This window comes from Prionailurus viverrinus, chromosome C1 (assembly GCF_022837055.1).
Source record: "Prionailurus viverrinus isolate Anna chromosome C1, UM_Priviv_1.0, whole genome shotgun sequence".
Classification (NCBI taxonomy): domain Eukaryota; kingdom Metazoa; phylum Chordata; class Mammalia; order Carnivora; family Felidae; genus Prionailurus; species Prionailurus viverrinus.
The window spans coordinates 172,785,301-172,810,189 of NC_062568.1; the positions used below are offsets into that span (position 1 = coordinate 172,785,301).

Genomic DNA, 24,889 nt, shown 5'->3' on the forward strand with positions numbered 1-24,889 from the left:
AAGAAACGAAACAGTTGAACATATGGGAAGACGGTGGGGGTGGGGGAATAGAAGAAAAGGAAACAAACCACAAGAGGTTCTTAATGATAAGAATAAATTGAGGATTGGTGGAGGGAGGTAAGTGGGAGATGGGCTAGCTGGATGATGGGTATTAAGAAGGATACTTGTGATGAACGCTGGGTATTGTAAGTGATGAATCACTGAATCTACTTCTGAAACCAATATTGCACTGTATATTAACTGACTAGAATATAAATTAAAAAAAAAAAAAAATTTGTGTGCCTGTTTAATGTCTCTCCCACTAGTTCTCTTGTAATTCCCAGTATCTTTAGTCCCAGTACCTGGCATATATTAGGAGCTCAGTTTGTTGGTTGAATGAATAAATGTATGCCTTGATATTTATTTATATAAATAAACACACACCATATCTCTTACCGTATCTCTACAGTCGGGTCAACTATAAGATTTAGAGGGCTCTTTCTAACGGGAAAAAACTAACGGGTCACACTTTATTATTATTTTTTAAGATTTTATTTTTTAATCTCTACACCCAACACGGGACTTGAACTCACACCCCCAAGATCAATGCTCCACTGACTGAACCAGCTGGGCACCCCCAGGTCGCACTTTAGATATGGCCTCTCTTTGTTCCCAGCTATAAAATTCTAATTACTGGCTGAATCTGAAGATTCCTTATTTATGATGTTATTGCTTTGGTAAGTAAAAACAAACAAAACACCTTCAAAATAGACATGTCACTTCAGGTATTTATTGAACAACAAACATTACTGACTGCTTCACAATGTACTGACTGGGAAGCTAAGCTGGGGGCTGGATATACAAGAAAAACCATTTCCTTGAAGGAGGGAAGTCCAGAGGAGTTCTTAGCTTAAAAACTGATAGATGGTCATCCTGAAAAGATGTATGAAAATAAACTGGAATATTTGAACAATATTTTTTCAATTTTATCTCATCTACTGCCCTAGTTCAGGTTTTCATCATCTCCTGCCTGAATCATTGCACTTACCCTTCCCGACTCCTTATTGGCCTACCCTGCATTATTTGTTGTCAGAGCATTCATTGTTTTAAAAATACATCACTGATTTTATTCTCTGTCCCCCCACCCCCCATTATCATAAGCATGCAAACCCCAGGGGCATCTGGCTGCCTTAGTTGGGAGAGTATGCCACTCCTGATTTCAGAGTATTGAGTTGGAGCCCCACCTTACAGGTAGAGTTTACTTAAAAAAAAAAAAAAAAAGCAAGCCTGATAAAGACAAGGATTTTTGTTTGTTCCTGATTGCATTCCCTGTGTCTGGAACTCAGGCGGCCTAGAAACACTTAAATACCTTTAACAGCCATTAAATGAATTCCTCCCTCTGCTTGGTCTTTCTCCATTCATTTATACATATTTATTCCCTTTACGTGTGAGGATCTTTTGACTCACGGTGTCAGTATTTTGTACTTCATTAACATGGCAGTTGCTTTTCATTTTCCAAGTATGTCAGTTTCAGTTACAGTTTAGATGATGGCCCACCAAAGACCATTACAAGCAGAAAAAAAAAACTTTGGAAAAGGTACTTCAGGGTAGTAGTCAGGGAAGCTGTGGCTACTTAAAGTTAGCTGAACATAATGCTGTGGACTCTAGGCTGTGGGGTAGCTAATGTTTTCGCATGGAAGAATGAGCACACTGGTCTTTCAAGCGCTTTCTTAGGCTCTGAGGGCAAATAGCACCAAGGTTTGCCTGGCGATAAGGTGAAAAACCTTAACGGCTATCTGGCATTCAGCTTAGCTTAGCTCTCTCGCAGCTCCCATCCGGCGGCGAAAAATACTTCCGGCGTTCCGCTTTTTATATGCTGAGTCACAGCCTATGGCTACGCGCCGGCTGTAAAGGGCAGAATACACAAAATATAATCGGCGAAAAAAAAACTTGGGAATTCATTTTCTCCACTCGCTTCTCGGTTTTCTCATTAGGGGAATATTTTTCTCAAGGCCGCGGAACATTACTCAGCCTCTCTCTCAAACCTACACCCCGGGAACGTCATAAACGCGGCGCAAGCACTTTCTTCCCGTCGTCCTCCACGCCACTCTCTCCGCCTCTACTTCCTCGCCCCGCCCACCCTAGGTTTCTAGGTGCTCTAAAAATCCGGCCCGGTCGCTTTGGTTCTTTTTATTCCCTGTTCCCATTGGTTGTTTGCATGCGCGTGACCTCTCTTCTTGCCTACTGATTGGCTAGAATCAGTAACGTCATCGGCGACCGCGAGGGCGGGGGCTTGAGGGAAGTTGGTGTGAGGCAGACCGGATTGGGGGAGGGGTTCAGGCCTGTCCTCCCCAGCGGCTGCGGCAGCACCAGCGCCGGCCGCCGCCGCCTCTGGAACGCGGAGGAGGAGGAGCGGCTGGAGGAGTAGGAGGAGGAGGTGGGCCCAGGCGAGCGGGATGCCCATCGCTCTAGCTTGGTAGTGAATGCTGAGGAGAGTCACGGTTGCTGCAGTCTGTGCCACCGGGAGGAAGTTGTGGTTTGAGGCCGGGCGGGAGTCCGCGGCGCTGTGGAGAATTCGAGCGCGGGGTCGGTGCGAAGACTCGGCTGCTGCCAGACCCTTTCCTACCCTGACCATGCCTGGAAGGAACAAGGCGAAGTCTACCTGCAGCTGTCCTGACCTGCAGTCCAACGGACAGGATTTGGGAGAGAGCGGCCGTGTTGCCCGTCTAGGAGCTGATGAATCTGAGGAAGAGGGACGAAGGGGGTCTGTTAGTAATGCCGGAGACCCTGAGATCGTCAAGTCTCCCAGCGACCCCAAGCAGTACCGGTGAGGGAGGAGGCTTGGACCCGGGAGGAGAGCCGGGTGGGGGCTTCTCTGTTTCTGTCTCCCGAAAGAGCAACAGGGGCACATTTCCCATCACAGGTGCTTCCTTGGGTGGAGGGCAATTAGGGGCTTCCATGTGGTGTCAGCCGGACAAGTGGGAAATCTTGAGTTTCACGAGGAATCAGGATGTCAGAATGGGAAAGGCTCTTGGAGTAATTTTGACATTCGCTAAGAATGGTGGGTTCTCTGAGGAAGGCATGCTGGATGGTGAGGGAGTCTTGGTATTAGGTTATGAGGAAAGGTTGAAGGAGTTGGGAATTTTAATTTTGGAAAAGATATTTAAGGGGCATATTATCACTGGCCACAAATAAATAGGTGCCCTTGGTTGAAAGGGGTAAAACTAATGGGTGGAAGTTATTAGAGGGTAGTGTGGCTTCAGTAAAAGAACTTGGGCGTCATAGTTGGCCTACGATGAAGTGGCTTGTTTCTATGGGTTGTTCTTCATTACTAGAATGTTTGGGTGACCTCTTCCAAAGTGTATTCGAGAGGACGTAGGTCTGAGTTGTGTGAGTCATAGAAGTCTTCTGAGGTTTCTTTTAATTCTGAAATTGTCTGCTTTTTGTTTTATGCCGGAATCCTCTAAACATGCACCTGAATATTTCTTTCAGAGGTAGCTTATTTCATAGAATGTTGTGACTATGATGTATTTTAAAGAGAGATCATATTGTCCAACAACTTCATTTTCCAGGTTGAGGAAATTGAGATCCAGAGAGTTGGCTTCTTACTTAGAATTACACTGTTAACTACAACTGATATAAAAACCCTGTCCATTTGACACCAAATCCAGTGCACCATTTACTGATTTTTATAGAGTTCTTGCTCCTATTGAGTTGAAAGGTGAAGGATTCTAGGTCCCAATTTGTTAGAAACCTCTACAGTGTTAGAACAGGAAAGAACCTTGGAGGTAATCTTTTCCACTCCCCATCACTCCCATTGGACAGATGACTGAAACAGGTGATTTAGCTTCTAGTTTAAGACTGGCCGAATTTCTCCTTTAGCTTCAAGTCTAGAGATTAACAGTACACAATTCTTTGTACTATTTTTTCCAGGCTGCAGGGTCAAGAGATCTTTATGGATGGGCTAAATCTTTTTCTCATCAAAGATGTGTTTGCATTAGTAATATGTGAATGAGCAAATTGAAACCTTGATTAAAGGTGCTTAGTTTTCTAGATTAAATGTTCAGTAATAGCTTCAGTTTTTTTAGCCTACGTAAAATTACATATTAATAGCTAATGTTTAAAGAATATACACCATGTGTCAAATACTGTTCTAACTGCTTTAGATATGTTATTTCATTTAATGACCTATTTTGGCAAATTTATTTGACAAATACTAAAGTCTTGTGTGCCACGCACTGCGCTATCTTAAATCTTTTCTAAAACTTGATTGGATATAACTTAATTTTATTCTCAGTGCTGGGCATACAAAAAATGAGTACGACAACCTTTGTGTTCAGGGAGCTTCCAATGTAGAAGAGGGACACACACGTGTTAAAAAAAAAAAAAAAAAGTTAGGGGCACCTGGGTGGCTCAGTTGGTTAAGCGGCCGATTTTGGCTTAGGTCATGATTTCGTGGTCCATGAGTTCGAGCCCTGCATTGGGCTCTGTGCTGACAGCTCAGAGCCTGGAGCCTGCTTCGGATTTTGTGTACTCCCCTCTCTCTGCCCCTCCCCACTCGTGCTCTGTCTCGCCCTGTCTCTCAGAAATAAATAAATGTTAAAAAAAAAAAGTTAAAATTAGGGTGCTAAAAATTTATAGAAGCCATAATGGAAGTATATGTTATATATATTAAGGAATAATATAAGGAGTTGTAAACTGCATTTAGGGAGAAAATTAGGAAAGATTTAAAAGAAGAGGTAATACTTAAGAAGAATTCTTTGAATATATTGTATTTCTATTTCGATGTGGTCCTTTGTCAAATCATTTTTCTTCTTACTGTCTCGTTTTTCTTATTTTAAAGTGAATGGGGGTTGATTAGTACAGGTATTTTCCAGTGACTTTCTCCTTTCAAAAGAGCAAGTCCGCTTTTATCTCTAATATACTGAAAGTTTCAATTAGACTTCTAAAGAAAAGATTTTGTTACTTAAAAAAAAAGGTGGAAAACCTCAGTGCTAGATGATCTTTAAAGACTTATCCAACCTAAAGTGAAATTCTGTGAATTTTTGTAGCCAGAAACAGACATGAAGCATCTGCAGCCCAGAGAGCTGAATTATCCTTCTAGGACCCTCTCAGATGTCTTCTCTGTGAAGTTTTTATATGTAGAACCAATCCCTCCTTTAACTGTATTTCAGTAGGATTTTGTACATCGTCTGTTACAGTACATATCCATCTTATTATATGTCTTTGGAATGTGTGAATAAGCACCAGAGGCAGACCTGATTAAAGGATTATTAGGGTGAAATAATGGCTAGAAAGATTTGCTTACCAACCTGCACTTATTAAGTAATAGCCTGTGGAATTTTACTTATGTATATGTGTAATTTGTATTTAGCTTTTGTGAAATGTTAAACATACCTACAGGACATCTATTCTGTTTTTTTTTGTTTTTTTTTTTAGGGATCTGTATAAGTGTTTAGTAAATGTTGATTTCCTTATTTGGAAGAATTAAGGGACTTCAAATTGGGAACTACTGTTTTTTTTTAATGTTAATTTATTTTTGAGAGAGAGACAGAGTGCTAGCAGGGGAGGAGCTGACAGAGGGAGACACAGAATCAGAAGCGGGCTCCAGGCTTTGAACTGTGAGCACAGAGCCCTACTGGGGCTTGAACTAAAATGTTTCTTTTGGAAATAAGATTTAGCATTAAAAAAATTCTCTAGTCCATTAAAAAGAATTCTAATTCTTCTAGACTTTTGGTAGAGTTAGGGAGCAGATACTGAAGCACAAATGCATTAAATGTAAGAGGTGTTAGCATGTGTAAAGTATGGCATTTTTAGTCCTTTGTGTATCTAGTCTTCTGTCACTAGTTATGTGACCTTGGGCACATTAATCTAAGGCAGAGGACCTTTAAGGACACAGAAGAAAACCAGCCCATAAACCACTGAAATTGAAAAGGAACAGTTAGGAAGGAGAAAAACTAGATGATAGTGGGCTTTTTTTTTTTTTTTTTTTTTTTTTAATGAAGAGCAGTGGAAAATGCTTTATGCAAAGAATGATCATTGTTAGATTATTCTGAGAAGTCAGGTACTATAAGAACTGAGAAAAATCTTTTTTTTTTTTTGTTTTTTTTGAAGTTTATTTTGAGAGAGAAAGCATGAGTGGGGAAGGGGCAGAGAGTGAGAATCCCAAGCAGGCTCTGCACTAACAGTCTGGTGGTTCGAACCCATGAACCAAATTGTGAGATCGTGACCTGAGCCGAAGTCGGACACTAAATCGACTTGAGTCACCCAGGTGCCCCAGGAACTGAGAACAATCTTATGGAGACCCAAGAAATTGTTTCTTCCTGGTGACAGCTGTTTTAAAGGAATGATAGGGAGGCAGAAGCTAGACTTCATTGAGTCCCAAGGTGAGAAATTTTAGATAATGAGATAGACATTTTTAAAGAAGTTTGGTTTTAAAGGGGAGGGGATGAGAGAAAATTTTAGGATAAAGTATTATGTGGGGTGAAGGGAGAATTTTTTTCAAGGTGGAAGAGACTTGAGAATGTTTATTGCCTGAGGGAAAAAAAGAATCAGAGAGGGAGAGGTTGAAGATACAGGAGATAATAGAGGGAACAAAATCCTTACATAGTAGTGAGGAGACGGGATCAAGAATATTCATGAAGCGATTGGTTTAGAGAAGAGGAACACAAAATCTCTTCACTGAAAATGGAGGAAGGTGTAATGAGTATGGATGCAGGCAGTTAGGTGCTGAAAGCATTCTTGCTTTATAGACTTTTTTGTTCTGTAAAGTAAGCGTTGAGGTTTACTTAAGTGATTCTTTAAGAGTTGTAGTGGGAAACAGGAATCCTTTAGTGGTGAAGGTTGAAATAGCTAATGAGAATGGGTGAGGTGTATTTGGGAAATACTAAGAGAAGTTGTGGGTTCTTGAGCATGAAAATGACGTAAGTAAACCAGTGTTTTAAGATGAATCTGAAGATCAGATCCATAGGATGTGGCAAGACTGGTTTAGGAGGTAATTATAATTGTGTATTGAATGGTGTTTGAATGGTGTGCACTGATATAAGATACTAGTCTTTCTTTAATTGATGTATTCTATTTTTTACTTTTTTTTCCTCTCTCGTTAACTCAGTTTAGCTAGGCTAAAACCTGTGAGTATGGAGACTATGTCTTGTTCGCTTAGTGTCCAGCACATAGTAGGTTCTCAAATAATATTTGTAGAATGTACAAATGCATGAGTGCTCATATGCTAGGTGTTTTCATGGAACTCATGGGGATATTCTGCCAGAAATTTTTTAGATTAAATTTGTATCCTAGCCATGGGTGCCTGGGTGGCTCAGCAGTTAAGCCTCCCACCCTTGGTTTTTCCTCAGATCATGTTCTCACAGTTTGTGGGTTAAAGTCCTGTGCTGACATCTCAGAGCCTGGAGGCTGCTTTGGATTCTGTGTCTCCTTCCCTCTCTGTCTGCCCCTCCCCTGCTCATGTGCGTGCTCAGTTGTTCTCTCTCTCTCTCTTTCTAAAGGTAAATAAACTTAAAAAATTTTTTTTTGTATCCTGGCCAATTTAAAAACATAATTAGTTGGTTTTCAGGGAAAATAGTATGAATGGGTAGGTTACAGAAGACAAAATGTAAATTATACAAGTAGTAATAATATATGTGATATTGTGTATTTAATTCATGTAGAAGCTTGTGGTGTTTGGCACATAGCACACAGATGTTAGCTATAATGTTCCCAATTACTTTATTATTTTTAAAATTTTTAAAGTTTATTTATTTTGAGAGAGAGAGAGCACAAGCAGGGGAGGGAGCTCTGAGCAGAGCATGATGTGGTGCTTGGAGATCACAACCTGAGTCGAAATCAAGAATTGGTCACTGGACTGAGCCATCCAGGCACCCCAATATGTTCCCAATTAAATGATGTTTGCAGCATTGTTTGTAATAGCAAAAATTGGCGACAACTTTAATGCCCATTAGTGACTAAAGATTAAGTTTTTTATATAATGAAAATCATATATAGCAATAAAAAAAAGAAATGGAAAGATGTCCTGATATATTGTTGAATTTAAAAAGCTAGTTGCAGACCAAAGTAGGTTGTATAATTCTTTTTTTTTTTTAATGTTTGTTTATTTTTGAGACAGAGGGAGACAGAGCATGAGTGGGGGAGGGGCAGAGAGAGAGCGAGAACACAGAATCTGAAACAGGCTCCAGGCTCTGAGCTGTCAGCAGAGAGCCTGACGGGGGCTCGAACCCACAAACTGTGAGATCATGACCTGAGCCGAAGTCAGATGCTTTACCGACTGAGCCACCCAGGCGCCCCTATAATTCTGTTTTTAAAAGGAAAAAATAACACCTCTCATTATATGTTTACCTAAAATATAGTTCTTTATGTTTAGATTTATATAGAAATGATTAGGAATGATATTCAGTAAGCTTATTTCTCTAGGGAAAGAAAGAAGGAATTTGATTTGGATTATTTACTTTTTAATAATGAAAGAAGATCAGTAAATAAAAGTATTAGGTATTCATTGTAGGAAATTTAAATAACAAAAAATTTAAAAATTCTTATAATCATTCCATCCAGCATTAACCACTTGTAACTGCATTTTTATAGTCTTTATTCCTTTGTGCTATGCATTTGTAATTTGTATGTATATTTTTAATTGACATTTAGTTGACATGTAAGTTTCAGGTGTATAACATAGTGAGTTGACAATTCTATGTATTGTGATATGCTCACCATAGTAAGTATAGTTACTGTCACCACACAAAGTTATTACGATATTATTGACTGTATTCACTATGCTGTACTTTTATTCCCCGTGACTTATTTATTTTATAACTGGAAGTTTGTACCTTTTAATCCCCTTCACCTGTTTTACCTATCCCTCCACCACCTCCCCTCTGGTGATCACTAGTAGTTCTCTCCGAGTCTGTTTTCCTTTGTTGTTTGTTTTGATTGTCAGATTCCATATATAAGTGAAATCATATGGTATTTAAATGTGTTTGTCTGTCTGATTTATTTCACCTGTAGGTCCATCCATCTTTTCATGAATGGCAAGATTTCATTCTTTCTCACGACTAATATTCCATCATGTATGTATACCACATCTTTATCCATTCATCTGTCAGTGGACACTTAGGTTGCTTCCATATCTTGGCTATTGTAAATAATGTTGCAGTAAATACAGGGTGCATATATCTTTTTGAATTAGTGTTTTCATTTTTCTTGGGTAAATACCCAGAAGTGGAATTATTGGATCCTGTGATACTTGTATTTTTAGTTTTTGAGGAACTGCTATACTGTTTTCCATAGTGGTTGCACCAATTTACAGTCTCACTAGTAATGCACAATGGTTCCCTTTTCTCCACATGGTTGCCTTGTTACTCCTTTAGCTATGCTGACTGGTGTGAGGTCATTTCTCATTGTGGTTTTGTGATTAGTAATGTTGAGCATCTTTTTATGTTTCTGTTGGCCATCTGTATGTTTTCTTTGGAAATATGTCTATTCAAGTCTTCTGCCCATTTAAAAAAAAAATTCTTATTTATTTTGAGAGAGAGGGAGAGAGTGTGAGGGAGTGCACATGTGTGTGAGCATAGGAGGGGCAGAGAGAGAGAGAGAGAGAGGGAGAGAGAAAATCCCAAGCAGGCTTTGTGCTGTCAGTGCACCTACATGGGGTTTGATCTCATGAACTGGGAGATCATGACCTAAGCTGAAATCAAGAGTCAGTCGCTTAACCGACTGAAGTCCCAAGGTGCCCATTTTTTTGCTCATTTTAAGTCAGATTATTTGTTTTTTTTGTGTTGAGTCATAGGAGTTCTTCATATATTTTGTATATTAACCCCTTACTGCATATGTTATTTGCAGTTCTTCCAGTGAGGAGGTTGCCTTTTCGTTTTGTTGATGGTTTCATTCTCTGTGCAAAAGCTTTTTAGTTTGATACGGTCCCAGTTTATTTTTGCTTTTGTTTTCCCTTATCTGGGCAAACATATCCAGAAAAATATTGCTAAGGTTGATGTCTAAGCGATTACTACCTATGTTTTCTATTAGGAGTTTTATGGTTTCAGGACTTAAATTTAGGTTTTTTAATCCATTTTGAGTTTACTTTTGTGTATGGTGTAAGAAGGTGGTTTGGGCCCATTCATTTTCATGTAGCTGTCCAGTTTTCCTACCACCATTTATTGAAGAGAATTTCTTTTCCTCATTGTATATTTTTGCCTTCTTTGTCATAGATTAATTGATCATGTAAGCATGTATTGGTTTATTTCTGGGCTCTCAATTCTTTTACATTGGTCTATGTGTGTATGTTGTGCCAGTACTATACTGTCTTGCTATACATTTAAAAAAAATGGTAGGGGTGCCTGGGTGGCTCAGTCGGTTGAGCGAGCGACTTCGGCTCAGGTCATGATCTCACAGCTCGTGAGTTCGAGCCCCGCATCAGGCTCTGGGCTGACAGCTCAGAGCCTGGAGCCTGCTTCAAATTCTGTGCCTCCCTCTCTCTCTGCCCCAACCACTCACATTTTGTCTCTGTCTCTCTCATTAAAAAAATTTTTAAAAAATGGTATATATTTAATAATGTGAACATTTTCTTACTGTTTTTCGGTATACATACTTTGTCTACCAACAAAGTCGGTCCATTGTGTAGATATACCATATTTAATCATTACCATTTTATGAGATATTGTCAAATTTTCTTTACCTAAGAAGCCTCTTTATTCCCTACAGAGTCCTTTGGGAATGAACCCAGTCCTAATGAGTTTGGTAGATATGTAGGGTAACCTCTGGTGATCTTGTCTGTTTCAAAGATGATCTGTAATTGGGAAAGCTGGCAGACAAGACGATTGGTTTATTCTGGGACTTCCACTCTGACATAGGTCTCATAGTCATATTGTTTCCCAGAATGAAGTCAGTCCAACTCACAGGAAACTGGGTATAGTCTATTTCTAGCATTTTGGGGGAGTGGGGCATCGGAAGGCTCAATTATATGGTTGGACCAGAATTTAACTGTTTTCTCGAGGGTTGGAAGTAGATTGTAATTTGAAAAGTTATTTCATATATATATCACTACCATCAACAGTAATCTTCCTTCTAATAATAATAGCTGGTATTTGTTAAGTGGCTACTATATACTAGGTCCTATTCTAAGGAGTTTATGTAGATTATCTCACTTAAAATTTTTTTTTTTTTTTTTTAGCGTTTTTTTATTTTTGAGACAGAGACCGAACATGAATGGGGGAGGGTCAGAGAAAGAGGGAGACACAGAATCTGAAACAGGCTCCAGGCTCTGAGCTGTCAGCACAGAGCCCGACGTGGGGCTCGAACTCACGGATGGCAAGATCATGACCTGAGCTGAAGTTGGACATTTAACCGATTGGGCCACCCAGGTGCCCTGATCTCACTTAATTTTTAGGTAATCCTACTAGGTAATGCTTTTATTACATGATAGCCTAAAATGCTGTTCTGTGAAAACACATTCTGAACAGGTATTGAGCACTGATTAGTGTAAATGGATTGTGTTCTTATTTGGTTCCATCTAAGCATATTTCTTACCATGGGAGATAAGCTCCAAGCCCGTCCATTTTGGTTTCTTTCTAGTTTCATCTTCTGTTGTGCTGTTTTGTACTCTTTCTTGGCACATGCTATACTCTTAGGTCATATTTGTCTTGTGAGTTGAAGTATTGCCTCCTTTGTGAATCTTATGTATGTGTGTAATCTCTGCCCCCACTGTGGGGCTCAAACTCATGACCCCAAGATCAAGAATCGCATGTTTGACTGACTGAGCCAGCCAGGCGCCCCTTGTGAATCCTTTCTCACTCTTTTAGGTCAGTCTTCCCCTCCCACATGTGAGTTATTTACACGCCTGTGTGCCCCTGTAGCAATTTTTTTCAAGCTGCTTTAAATTTTTTAAGTTAAATTTATCTTTACCCCTTATTCTGAAATTTTTGTAGGGAGGGACTTTGTCTCTTTGAGTCTTTGCATGCCTTTTCTTATGTTACTAATGAGTCACATGTCTGTACCTCTTAAGACCCATCTCTTCATTTGTGCACTAGCCCCATCTGCTCTTTGTTGATGCTGTCCATCAATTCCGGCAGTCGTTCCCCTTCCATTCTGCATTACCAGTTTCTCTCTTTTACTGGATCATTTCCACGAGTATACAAATATGTTGTAATCATTCCTGTCTTCAGGGGAAAGACTTTTTTTTTTCCCACATCCTCTGTGAGCTATACCTTCCATCTACTCAAGTTTCTTGGTTTTCTTTGTAGCAAAGCTTGTTAAAAGAATTGTCTACACTTGAAATTTGCAGTTCACCTATTCTCATTATTTCTTTTTTTTGAGATAATGTCCATTTTAATTTATATATTTTTTCATTTAATGTGTGATTTATAGCTTTCATTGCCATTAATATATTCCATACTATCATTTAAAAAATTGAAAAATATTTTTAATGTTTATTATTTTTGAGAGAGAGAGAGAAAGCACGCGCGCATGTGGGGAAGGAGCAGAGAAAGCGGGGGTGAGGGGGTGGGAGGGGTGGGGTAGGGGGTTAGACACAGAATCCGAAGCAGGCTCCAGGCTCTGAGCTGTCAGCACAGAGCCCCATGTGGCGCTCAAACTCATGAACCGTGAGATCATGACCTGAGCCGAAGTTGGATGCTTAACTGACTGAGCCACCCAGGCACCCCCCAAAATTAATTAATTAATTAATTAATTAATTAATTAATTAATTTATTTATTTTAATGTTTATTTTTGAGAGAGAAGGAGACAGAGCATGAGCAGGGGAGGAGCAGAGAGAGAGAGGGAGACACAGAGTCAGAAGCAGGCTCCAGGCTCTGAGCTCTCGGCACAGAGCCCGATGCGGGGCCCAAACTCATGAACTTCAAGATCATGACCTGAGCTAAGTTGGATGCTCAACCAACTGAGCCATCCAGGTGCCCCTATTTAAAAATTTTTTTGAAATGTTTTTATTTATTTTTGAGAGAGACAGAGTGGGAATGGGGGAGGGGCAGAGAGAGTGAGGGAGACACAGAATCTGAAGTAGGCTCCAGGCTCTGAGCTGTCAGCACGGAGCCTGATGCAGGGTTGGAACTCACAAACTGCTAGATCATGACCTGAGCCAAAGTCGGACACTTAACCGACTGAGCTACCCACGTATTCCCCCCCCCCCCCAATTTTTTTTTTTAATTGAGGTATAGTTGACACTCCCATAATTTCTTGAACTCAAGAGTGGTCTTTTGCCACTATTGCTATATCAAAACAGCTGTTTTCCAGATCACCAATATCCTTTACAGTTGAGCCGTTCTCAAGTTCTTATCTTTCTTGGCCTTTCAGTATCATATGACATGGTTAATTATTCTTTCCTTCTTGAAATGCTTTTTTCAGATGGCTCCCAGGTCAGTCAGCACTGTTCTAGTTCTCTTTCTGCCTCACTTGAAGGTTCCTTCTTATCTCCTTGACCTCTAAATTTTGGAGTACTGAGGGCTCAGTTCTCAGACCTCTTCTTTTCCCTGGCTACCTTTGCTCCCTGCGTTATCTCATCCAATTTCATTGGCTTTAAATAGAACCCTGTATAAAATAACAATTTTACTCAGGTTCCCAATCCCTATACCCTTTCTCATGGTTATGTTTCTTCATAGCACTTATTGCCTCTTGATATACTATATATTTACTGGTTTGTGAGAGCAAGGAGTCTGTTTTGTTCACTGCTGAATCCCCAGTGCCTACAGTAGTACCTGTCTCAGCCTTGCTTCCATCTCTGACTCTTTCATTCTTTTCTCTTCTGCTCTGATTGTTTATATAAAGATAAGTTTTTCAGTCTTTCTTTTATCATTTTATTTCTTGCTTTTGTTTCAGATAAAAAATTTTTTTAAAAAAATAAAACCATACTGCAGTGCCTGGGTGGCTCAGTTGGTTAAGTGTCCAACTTTAGGTCAGTCATGATCTCAGTTTTTGAGTTCTAGCCCCGCGTTGGGCTCTGTGCTGACAGTTTAGAGCCTGGAGCCTACTTCAGATTCTGTGTCTCCCTCTCTCTCTGCTCCTGCCCCGCTCATGCTGTCTCTCTCAAAAATAAACATTAAAAAAAAAAAAAAATTAAAATAAAAGAAATAAAACCATACCAATACAGTTGAAGCTCTTTATAACTGCTTCTCTCATTTCATTCCCTACCCTCTTTTCCCAGTATTAACCATTATCTGAATTTGATAAAATTCATTCCTATATATATTGTTATACTTTTTATCAAATGTACATTTATCTTTAAACAGTATATATTCTTGTTTTTGCATGTTTTAAGACATACAAATAGAAATTGTCATATTAGATGTCTCAGAACCTGCCTTTTTTTTTCCTTTGGTTTAGCATTGCTTTTGAGATTTATCAGTGCTAATAAAGTGTAATACTCTAGTTATTAATGGTAAATGCTCTTTAGCAATATCTTGTATGAATATATCATAATTTGTCTGTTTTCCTATTATTGGTCATTTAGATTATTCCCAGCTTTCTGTTATTTTTTTTATGATTTTGCCACAATTTATCTTTTCTCTGATTGTTGACATTTAATTTGTTTCTAGTGTTCAGTGAACATTTTTTCTTTTTCTCTTTTGAGAGAGGGCACAAATGAGCAAGGACAGAGAGAGAGAGAGTCTTGTGAGGGGCAGAGAGAGAGAGAGAGAGAGAGAGAGAGAGAGAGAATCCCATGAGAGAAAGAAAAGCAGCGTTCACCCGAAGCAGGGCTTGAGCTCACTGGATGTGGAATTCAAACTCTCCAACCGGGAGATAATGACCTGAGCCAAAGTCAGATGGCTTAACTGACTAATGACTAAGCCCCCTAGGTGCCTGTTCAGTGAGCATTTTTATACATGACTCCTTGGGCACACATTTGAGAGTATATATACCTATAAAGGAAAAAGTTTTTGTTTTTGTTTTTTTTTTTTAATTTTTGAGAGGGAATGTGAGTCTGGGAGGGGCGGTGGGGGGTGGGGCACAGATAATCTGAAGTGGTCTCCACACTGACAGCAGCAATCGGGAGATCATGGCCTGAGCGGAAGTTGGAAGCTCGACCAAGTGAGCCACCCAGGTGCTCCTCTCTCTTTTTTTTTTTTTCCCTGAAACAACTTGTTTTTTACTAGATGTTTCCAAAATACTCTTCTAACTGGTTGTACTGTTTTATTTTACATTTATGCCAATAGAGCATTAGTGTTCCTGCTTTTATAGAGTTTCCTACCAACTCTTGATATTGTTAGATTTAAAAATTATTGAGGGGCTCCTGGGTGGGTCAGTCAGTTAAGTGTCTTCAGCTCAGGTCACGATCTCCTGCACATGAGCCCTGTGTCAGCGTGGAGCCTGCTTGGGATTATCCCTCTCCCTCTGCCTCTCTCTCTCTTTTTCTCAGAAATAATAAGAAATCAGACTTTAAAAAAATTACTGAGAATTGATCTGTAGGACGTATTTTCTCTTTCAAAAAGTCCTTTTGTTTGCATTTTACCTTATTACTAATAAGATCAGGCATTATTTCATGTTTCCTGGCCATTTGGATTTCTCCTTTTATGAACTGCCCATTTTGTTGGAGGGGAGTGTTCTTTCTCTTCTTCTTTAAAATTGATAATTTACATATTTTGAATCCTTTGTTGGTTATATGAGTTGCAAATATATTCTCTAAGTCTGTATAGCTTATCTTTATCCTTTGTTTATAAAGTCTGAAAAGTTAGTCATAGTACTTTATCTTTATATTTATGGTTTGTGTTTTTTTCATCTTATTTTCTTCTAGAAGTTTTACAGTTTTGCTTTTTATAGGATATGGATCTAATTTTATCACTTTTTAAAAAATAGGGACAACCAGTTGTCCAATACACCTTTTGAAGTCTATATCCCAGAAGTCAGCAAATGTTTTCTTTAAAGGGTAAATAGTAAATGTTTTAGGCTTTGCCAGTTAAGAGGCAAAATTAAAGATATTAGGTGGGTACTTTTATAACAAGGAAGAAAGCATTTCTGCAATTTTTAAAAATTTCTGCAAATTTTAAAGTTTTTTTAATATTTATTTTTGAGTGAGGGAGAGAGAGAGAGAGAGAGAGCGCAAGCAGTGGAGGGGCAGAGAGAGAGGGAGACGCAGAATCGGAGCTGAACTCCATTCTCTGAGCTGTCAGCACAGAGCCTGATGCGGGGTTTAAACCCACGAACCGTGAGATCATGACCTGAGCCAAAGTCGGATACTTAACTGACTGAGCCACCAGGTGCTTCCAAAATTTCTGAAAATTAAAAAAAATTTTTTTTAATGTTTATTTTTGAGAGAGAGACAGAGTGCATGTGGGGGAGGGGCAGAGAGCGAGGGAGACCCAGAATTCAAAGCAGGCTCCAGACTCCAGGCTGTCAGCACAGAGCCTGATGTAGGGCTAGAACTCACAAACGGTGAGACCATGACCTGAGCTGAAGTCCAACATTTAACCAACTAAGCTACCAAGGTGCCTTTACAAATTTTAAATAAAATTTGTATTAAGTTCAAAATATAGTAATAGTACTTTTTTGATAATACAGATTTACTAGTGAGAAGAGTGGAATTCTTTGTTTTCTTTCTTCCTTTTTTTCTTTTATTTTTGAGAGAGAACTTATGCTTCGGGGTGGTTGCGGGTGGGGGTGAGAGGGAGAAGGAGAGAGAGAATCTTAAGCAGACTCTACACTCAGCACCAGCCCATTGTGGGGCTTGATCTCACAACCATGAGATCATGACCTGAGCCCAAATCAGGAGTCAGGTATTTAACTAACTGGGCCACCCAGGTGCCCACAGTGAAATTCTTTTTATTGGGGTAACATTTGTTTTTTGGGGGGTTCACAGTCAGTGTTTCTTGTAATCAAAGTTGATTGTGAATATGCATCTGTTAATACTGATTTGTAATGAGATTTTACAGATTTCATCTTTGAAAATGTGTTTTCATCCTGGTAGTTACTACTAAATACTGATATCAATCCCTGAGTATATGCTTTTAATTTAGCATATTCATTGCTTGGAAAGCATTTATAGAATTCTGTTAGATTCTTGTGATATTTTTGCCCCTTAGCATGTTATTACATAGTAGATTAATCATTTCTGATTGAAAATTAGGTGGAACCTCCTTAATTAGGTGGAGTCTTTGCACAGTTAAAAGGACTTACAAATATTGAAATTTCCCTTATGCTTGCACCAAAATCTGAAAAACTTGCTGGAACTAGAGTTTGCTTGGAAAACATAACTGCTGCAAATTTGTGTGGTAATGGAGCTATGGCTTCTTGTTTTAACTTTTGACAGCACGGGAAGTGTGTAAAGCAGTTTGCCATTATTGTGATTCAGATAACTTTCGTTGTTGTTGAAATGACTTTACCATAAGATGTTTTGCATAAGTGCTATTTTGTAATTTTGGGTTGAATTCATTCAGAAACATTATGGAGCCTTCAGCAAAAGCTAATTTCCAAAGCCATTTGGTGTTTGACAATAGTGGTGGAAGGCGGTTTTTTTGCAGAAAAATTTGTCTTAGCCTTGAGCTCAAAAATTGCAATAAAATGTTCCCATTGCTGAGCCATCAAACTGCTCTACAGTAAGGGTAATTCAAGATATTCTGCCTCTATTTCTAACAAAAATTCACAGAACTGATGATTGTGAAGTGTACAAGAATAAGTGACACTACTGTCTCACTAATACATGATAGATTCAAATATTTTCTGTAGAGTACTGCTGATAAGATCGTGAATAATCATAGACTTTGAAACACCTCACAAAAGGTAAATTTGTCCAACTAAATCTTTTTTTCTGCTCCATACCTATTTTACCAACATTAGTGGGACTATATATTAGATCCCACTTCCAGTTGTAGTACATTCATGTTTTATCAACCCCTTTGAAAATATTCTTATCTGTAGTTCTCGCAGAATATTCATGGAGGCTAATTGCTCAGTCACTTCAGACTTGGCACTGACTCTTCAAGTAAACAGCTGAGTTGTTGGTAACATCTCTAGGCACATCAAAAGTCAAAATCTTGAAATCATTTGCCTTGTTTTTAATTGCTTATCAGTTACTAAGGTCCCCAAATCTTTGAGCAGTAGTTCTCATCAACAGGCTAATAGTTTAATTAATAATTAATTTTATAAATTTTTTCAGCTGTTACAAAATACAGTCTAACTCGTCATTGGTAAATAGTTTTCCTTGCTTAGCTAACAAATGGAGCTACTCAGAAACTTACTTTGGTTGTAGTCTCATTTTCATCTTTAATTTTTGTGAAGAAATTCTACTGTAATGAGGTATTTCATTTTAAATTTTCTGATTTTTCTGAGTGTTGCTCTTTGAGTTGTGAATACTGTGATGAGTGCTAAGTATTGGTAATAACATTTTATTCTTTTAGCATAACTATAATATTACATAATAAACACAGCATTTTGCTATTATTTGGTAACAAAATCCACACTAAAAGTGTGACATTTTGAATTTCACTTTTCCCTTTCCTTCTTTGGACATGATGAATATGTATTGCCACTTTAAAAAAAGTTGCACTGGGGCACGCACCTGTGTGGCTCAGTTGGGCATCCAAGCTCAGGTCATGATCTCACTGTTGGTGGGTTCAAGTCCTGTGCTAATAGCTCGGAGCCTGGATTCTCTGTCTCTCTCTTTCTCTGCCACTCTCCTACTCGCACTCTGTCTTTCAAAAATAAAACATTTTCAAAAATATTTTTTAAAAAGTTGCACTTACAGTGATACATGTGGCACTTGAAATGCTGGTGGGTGATAAAGTGCATTGCTGCAATTTTTACAGTGTGGAGCCTGCAGTGCACAACAGTGAAAATGCCACAAAGGTCTTTGGAAGGAGAAAGCAGCAATAGATGATATGTAAATGAATGAGTGTGGCTGTGTGCCAGTAAAACTTTATGGAGACTGAAATTTGAATTTCAGAGAATTTAATGTATCATGAAATATTTTTTCATTGGATTTTTTCCTACTGCTTCAAAAAAAGTAAAAAACAGTTATTTTAAAGGCTGTAACCATAGTTTCTTAATTCCTGGTATGTCTTTTTTTCCTGTAATGCTAACTATCATATGTTAGGTTTTCATAAATGCATGGATATTTTTTCAGGGATCTTTACTACGTTCCATTTTGTTGATTTCTTATTTCATTATATTATGGCCTAAAAGTTCATATTTTTTACTTGCAGGGAGGGTTTTTCAAAAAATCTTCATGGTATGTAGACAAAAACAATAATGATTTCTTACTGTTTATTTTACTTGACACAAATCTTAATCTAGTTGATTATGTTGCTAAAATAAATAATTTTTTATTTTTCATTAGCCAGGTCTTTTCTGGTAATGAAATTTATATCTAACTCTCCCCTCTTCCCTTTCTCTATTGTAAAATACATCCCAGTTTTTTTGATAAACAGTATTCAGTATTTGCAGTATCCAAATATTGTTTGTACTGGGACATGTAGTCTACTATAATTATATTTTCTTTCTTGAACAACTGTTTTCTCTTTAATTGCCTTATTTTTAAAAATTTTTTATTAAAAATTTTTTTTAATGTTTATTTATGGGGGAGGGAGAGCGAGCATGAGTCAGAGAGGGGCAGAGAGAGAGCGAGACACAGAATCTGAAGCAGGCTCCAGGCTCTGAACTGTCAGCACAGAGCCTGATGTGGGGCTGGAACCCGCAAACTGAGATCATGACCTGAGCCGAAGTTGGCTGCTTAACCGACTGAGCCACCCAGGTGCTCCTAATTGCCTTATTTCTAAGAATAGCTTTATTGAGATCTAAGTCACACATCACACAATACACTTTATTTAAAGTGTACAACTTAATAGCTCTTAGTGTATTTGCAGTTGTGCATCCATAACCACAATGTTTTTATTACCTCAAAAAGGAATCCTTCACTCTTCACCTGTCAGTCTCCCCAGTCCCCCATCTCCATAGCCCTAGGCAAATACTCATCTGTCTTCTGCTCTCTAGATTTGCTTATTCTGGACATTTCATGTAAATGGAATCATAAATTTTTCATCCTTTGTGACTGGCTACACCAGTCACAAAATTTAGTGTATTGTTTTTAAGGTTCATCTGTGTTGTACCATGTGTTAGAACTTCATTTATTTCTGAGTAATATTCCATTGTATGAATATGCCGCATTTTATTTATTTCAACAGTTGGTGGACACTGGTTATTATGAGTAATGCTGCCGTGAACATATATGTACAAGCTTTTGTGTGAACTTATGTTTTTATTTATTTTGGGTATATAATAAAGAGGGGCATAATTGCTGGATCAGATGGAAACTTGTTATCCATTTGAGGATTTTTTTCAGACTATTTTTCAAAGTGGCTGTACCATTTTACAATTTTCTCTAGCAGTGTAAAAGAATTCCAATTTCTCTGCATCTTCACCAATACTTGTTACAATCTTTTTTTTTTTTTTTTAAGTTTCAGGTTTTTATTTAAATTCCAGTTATTTAACATACAGTACAATATTAGTTTCAGGTGTAGAATTTAGTGATTCATCACTTACATAACAACACCCATTGCTTATCACAACAGTACCCAGTGCTTATCACAACAAGTGCCCATTTTAATACCCATCACACATTTAACCCATCCCCCTGCCCACCTCCCTTCCAGCAACCTTCAGTTTGTTCTCTGTAGTTGAGTCTTTTTTATGGTTTGCCTCTCTCTTGTCCATCCCTCCCTCCCATGTTCTTCTGTTTTGTTTCTTAAATTCTCATTTGTTTCATAATACTTAATATGAGTAAAATCATATGGTGTTTGTATTTCTCTGACTTATTTCATTTAGCATAATACTCTCCATCTCCATCCATGTCATTGCACATGACAAGATTTCATTCTTTTTTATGGTTGAGTAATGTTCATATATATATATATATCTTTATCCATTCATTAGTCAGTGGGCATTTGGGCTCTTTCCATAATCTGGCTATTGTAGATAATGCTTTAAACATCAGGGTGCATGTATCCCTTCAGACCAGTATTTTTAGATCTTTTGGGTAAATACCTAGTAGTGCAGTTGCTGGATCATAAAATTGCTATTTTTACCTTTTTGTGGAAACTTCATATGTTTTCCAAGTGGCTGCACTAGTTTGCATTCCCACCAACAGGGTAGGAGGGTTCCCCTTTTTCCTCATCCTCACCCTCATCTCTTGTTTCCTGTGTCGTTAATTTTAGTCATTTTGACAGGTGTGAGGTGATAGCTCATTGTAGTTTTGATTATAGCCCTCCTGGTAGGTGTAAAGTGGTATCTCATTATGATTTGCATTTCTCTGATGGCTGATGTTGAACATCTTTTCATGTGGTTTTTGGTCGTCTTGTCTTATACCATGTATATCTTATTCGGAGAATGTCTATTCAGATCCTTTGCTCATCTTTATTTTTTGTTTTAATTGAGTAGTAATAGTTGTTGTGTTTTAGATATGGATCTCATTAGATAAATGATTTGCAAAGTTTTTCCTTTGGTGGTATTCTTTGAAGCACAAAAGTTTTCAATTTTGATGGTGTCTAGTTTATTTTTTTTCTCTTGCCGTGTGTACTTTTGGTGTTATATCTAAGATGCCTTATTATTTTTGTTTAGTGCGCTTTGTTATCTAACATGAATTTTTCCCTACTACTCTGCCAGAGCTTTAAAACTTCTCCAGCTTTGGTCAAACATATCAGGTAACAATCAGTGCATTTGTTTTGTTGTACCTTTATTCCTCAGTCAGTCTAGAATGTATGTTCTTCAGTTCCAGGAAGTTTTTCTTTTCTTTTTTATGTTTATTTAATTTGAGAGAGAGCGAGAGAGAGCACGCACACACACATACATGCGCACATGAGCAGGAGAGGGGCAGTGAGAGAGAGAGATTGGGAGAGAATCCTGAGCATGTTCCACACTCAGTGTGGAGCTCGATCTCACCACTGCTCGATCATAACCTCAGCTGATGCCAAGAGTCAGAAGCTTAACTGACTGAGCCACTCAGGAACTCCAGCCAGGAAATTTTCTCAAAAAAATTTTTTTCTAGTTCTTCTCCTCTGTTTTCTTTTGAAACTATTATATACTACTATAACACTGGTTAAGTGTGGAGGGACTTTGCTATGGGAAAATGCAAGAGCCAAGATGGGCTGGGGACACAGGTGAGGGGTTTGCAGCCAAGGATTCTGCAGTGGAGCCTTTCTTCCCCTCCCTCAAGGCACAAAAAAACTCGTAGCTTCTTTCTTTACCTCTCCTCCTCACTGGAGGAGTGATTTATCTGATTAATGAGTGCAGTAGAATTACCTGGGGCATGTGCCAATTTAACCTGTTCATCTCTCACTTCTTTCCAGCCTGTAGCCAGCAAGTACTTTGGCATATTCTTTTCTAGTACAGTAAACTGAGTGCAGGACAAGTTCTGCTTTGGGGGGAAATAGTTCTATTTTGGTTGATAACTTTAATTCATAGTGTTTGCAAGCCATTTCTGAACCACTCTTAAGCCATGTTCTTCATCCTACCTTTTTATCAAAGATAAAGCTGATATTTTCCTTTCTACTTATCTATTCCTGTAACTTTCTCTTGTTTGATTATGAAATCAAATGGGGAAGTGTTGTGCTTTTTAAAAATGTGGTAAACTATACATAACAAAATTTACCATTTTAACCATTTTTAAGTGTATGGTTCAGTAGCATTAAGTATGTTTATATTGTACAGCCATCACCACCATCCATCTCCATATCTTTTCATCTTGTCAAGCTGAAACTCTGAACTCTTTAAACAATAACTCTCCATTTCCGCCCCCCTCCCAAGCCCTGGCAACTACCGTTCTACTTTCTTGCAGTGAATTTGGCTTCTGTAGGTATGTCGTATAAGTGAAATTACACAATATTTGTCCTTTTCTATCTGGCTTATATCACTTAGTGTATCTTCAGAATTCATCCATCGTGTAGCACGTGTCAGAATTTCTTTCCTTTTTTGTATTATTATTATTTTTTTAATGTTTGTTCATTTTTGAGAGACAGAGAATGTGAGTGGGGGAGGGGCAGAGAAAAAGGGAGACACCGAATCTGAAGCAGGTTCTAGGCTCTGAGCTGTCAGCACAGAGTCCAGCACGGGGCTTGAACCCACAAACCATGAGATCATAACCTGAGCTGAAGTGGGACGTTTAACCAACTGAGCCACCCAGGTGCTCCAGAATTTCTTTCCTTTTTAAAGCTGAAAAATACTCTGTTGTGTGCATATACCACATTTTGTTTATCCATTCATCCAATGATAGACATTGGGTTGTTTGCACCTTTTAGCTGTTGTGAATAATGCTGCTATGAACATTGATTTACAAATCCTGTTTGAGTCCCTGCTTTATATCCAGAAGTGGTGTTGCTCAACCATTTGAGTTCTCCCAGTATATTGGTATTGTTGTGTAACAGTCTACCTCACAATTTAAGTGGCTCAAAGCAACAATGATTTATTATTTCTTAAAATTCTGTGGGATAGCTGGGCACTCTTTTGTGTCTAGGGTCACACTTGTGTGCTGCATTCATTCGGTGGGTTGACTGGAGCTAGAGTATCTAAGGTGACTTCAGTCACATGTTTGGGACCTTGGTGAGGACAGTGAGAAAGTGGGCCTTCTGTCTGCACAAAATCTCTGCTTATTCAGTCTGGCTTGTATTACTTTACATGGCAACTGATTCCCAAGAGAGTAAAGGCAGAAGCTGCAAGACATCTTGAGGCCTAGGCTCCAGGACTTACACATCAATTTCATCGCAATATATAGGACAACATTTACAAAACTAGCCTAGATTTAAGGGGTTGGGAGAAATAGCCTCTGACCCTTGTGGGAAGATTAGCTATGTCAGTAATTGGGGCCATTATTAAAATAATCAGTCACACCTAATAACACCTGTTCCATAACTGAGGAACCTTGAGAAATGGGGAAGGACTGCCATTTGGGGAGCAAAATGTACCTCTGGTGGGTCCTAAATACAGTGGCTTGGTATTATGTTTTAACAAGTAAAGAGGCATGTGAGTTTTTTGAGCGTGGTTATTTGCAAGAACTATGTTGTACCATGCAGGTCTTCTCCCTGTGCCCCCCACCCCCCATAGCTTTTTTAAAAAACAGTTGTATGTTTAGCTTTAAACTAATGCTGCTTGGATAAGAACACTTTAATTGATTCAGGCTGGTCATGTCAGTTTTAGTATATGGGCTGTTTTGACTCAAGAGTTGCAGCTGGCCTAGAATTATAGGCAAGGGTAAACAGGGATTTGATTTTTTAAAGCTTTTTTAATGCTTTTATTGATTTCTTGAACCAGGCCTGCAGTTTTAAACTGCAAAGATGTCTAAAATTCCAAATGTGCTGTAATTAATGATAAAGGCTCTAGCCTTAAATTGTTAATTCTAGGTCTAAACAGTGCTAAATCTCTTTAGGTTAAAAGTGGATATTGTGGGGCGCCTGGTGGCTCAATTTGTTAAGTCTCTAACTCTTGGTTTCAGGCAGGTCATGGTCTCACGGTTCATGAGTTTTAGCCTGCAGTGCAGAGCCTGCTTGAGATTCTTTCTCTCCCTTTCTCTCTCTGCCTCTCCCCCTTTGTTCTCTTTGTCTATCAAAATAAATAAACTTAAAAAAAATTTAAAAAAAGAGGGTATTTGGGAGGGCTTACTTTGTAACTATGTAACTTGTCCCCACTCTCCCTACCCTCACCATGTGGTCTCAAATATTTTTGGATTTAAATATCTGAGCTCGTAACTGGTAATTTTAGTGACTGAAAGTGGGCTTCTTAACAAAAGGTTAGCTTGTTAATGGAACAAATAAAAGTGAGTGGGTGGATACTTTATGATGGAGAGAATAATACCATCTACTTCAGTCTTCACTATCAGTACAGGAGCAATGGGAGAATGAAACCAAATAAAGGAAGACAAATTGAATAAGTTGGAGGAAGAGAAGTTTTCTTAGAGATAGGTGACATCTTATATACATACAA

General features: G+C 38.5%; 1 protein-coding gene across 3 annotated transcripts in view; it reads left to right on the forward strand.

The window, feature by feature from the left end:
• Window positions 1-2,280: 2,280 nt before the first annotated feature.
• Window positions 2,281-24,889, forward strand: part of NRDC (nardilysin convertase) — a 102,955-nt gene continuing 80,346 nt past the window's right edge. For 2 of the 3 annotated variants that reach the window (XM_047872189.1, XM_047872190.1), the window contains exon 1: window positions 2,283-2,806. In XM_047872189.1, coding sequence (XP_047728145.1) covers window positions 2,463-2,806 — 344 coding nt within the window. In that variant the 5' untranslated portion in view covers window positions 2,283-2,462. Of the gene's footprint in view, window positions 2,807-24,889 lie in introns of all 3 variants that reach the window. The other variant, XR_007154979.1, reaches the window with a different exon arrangement.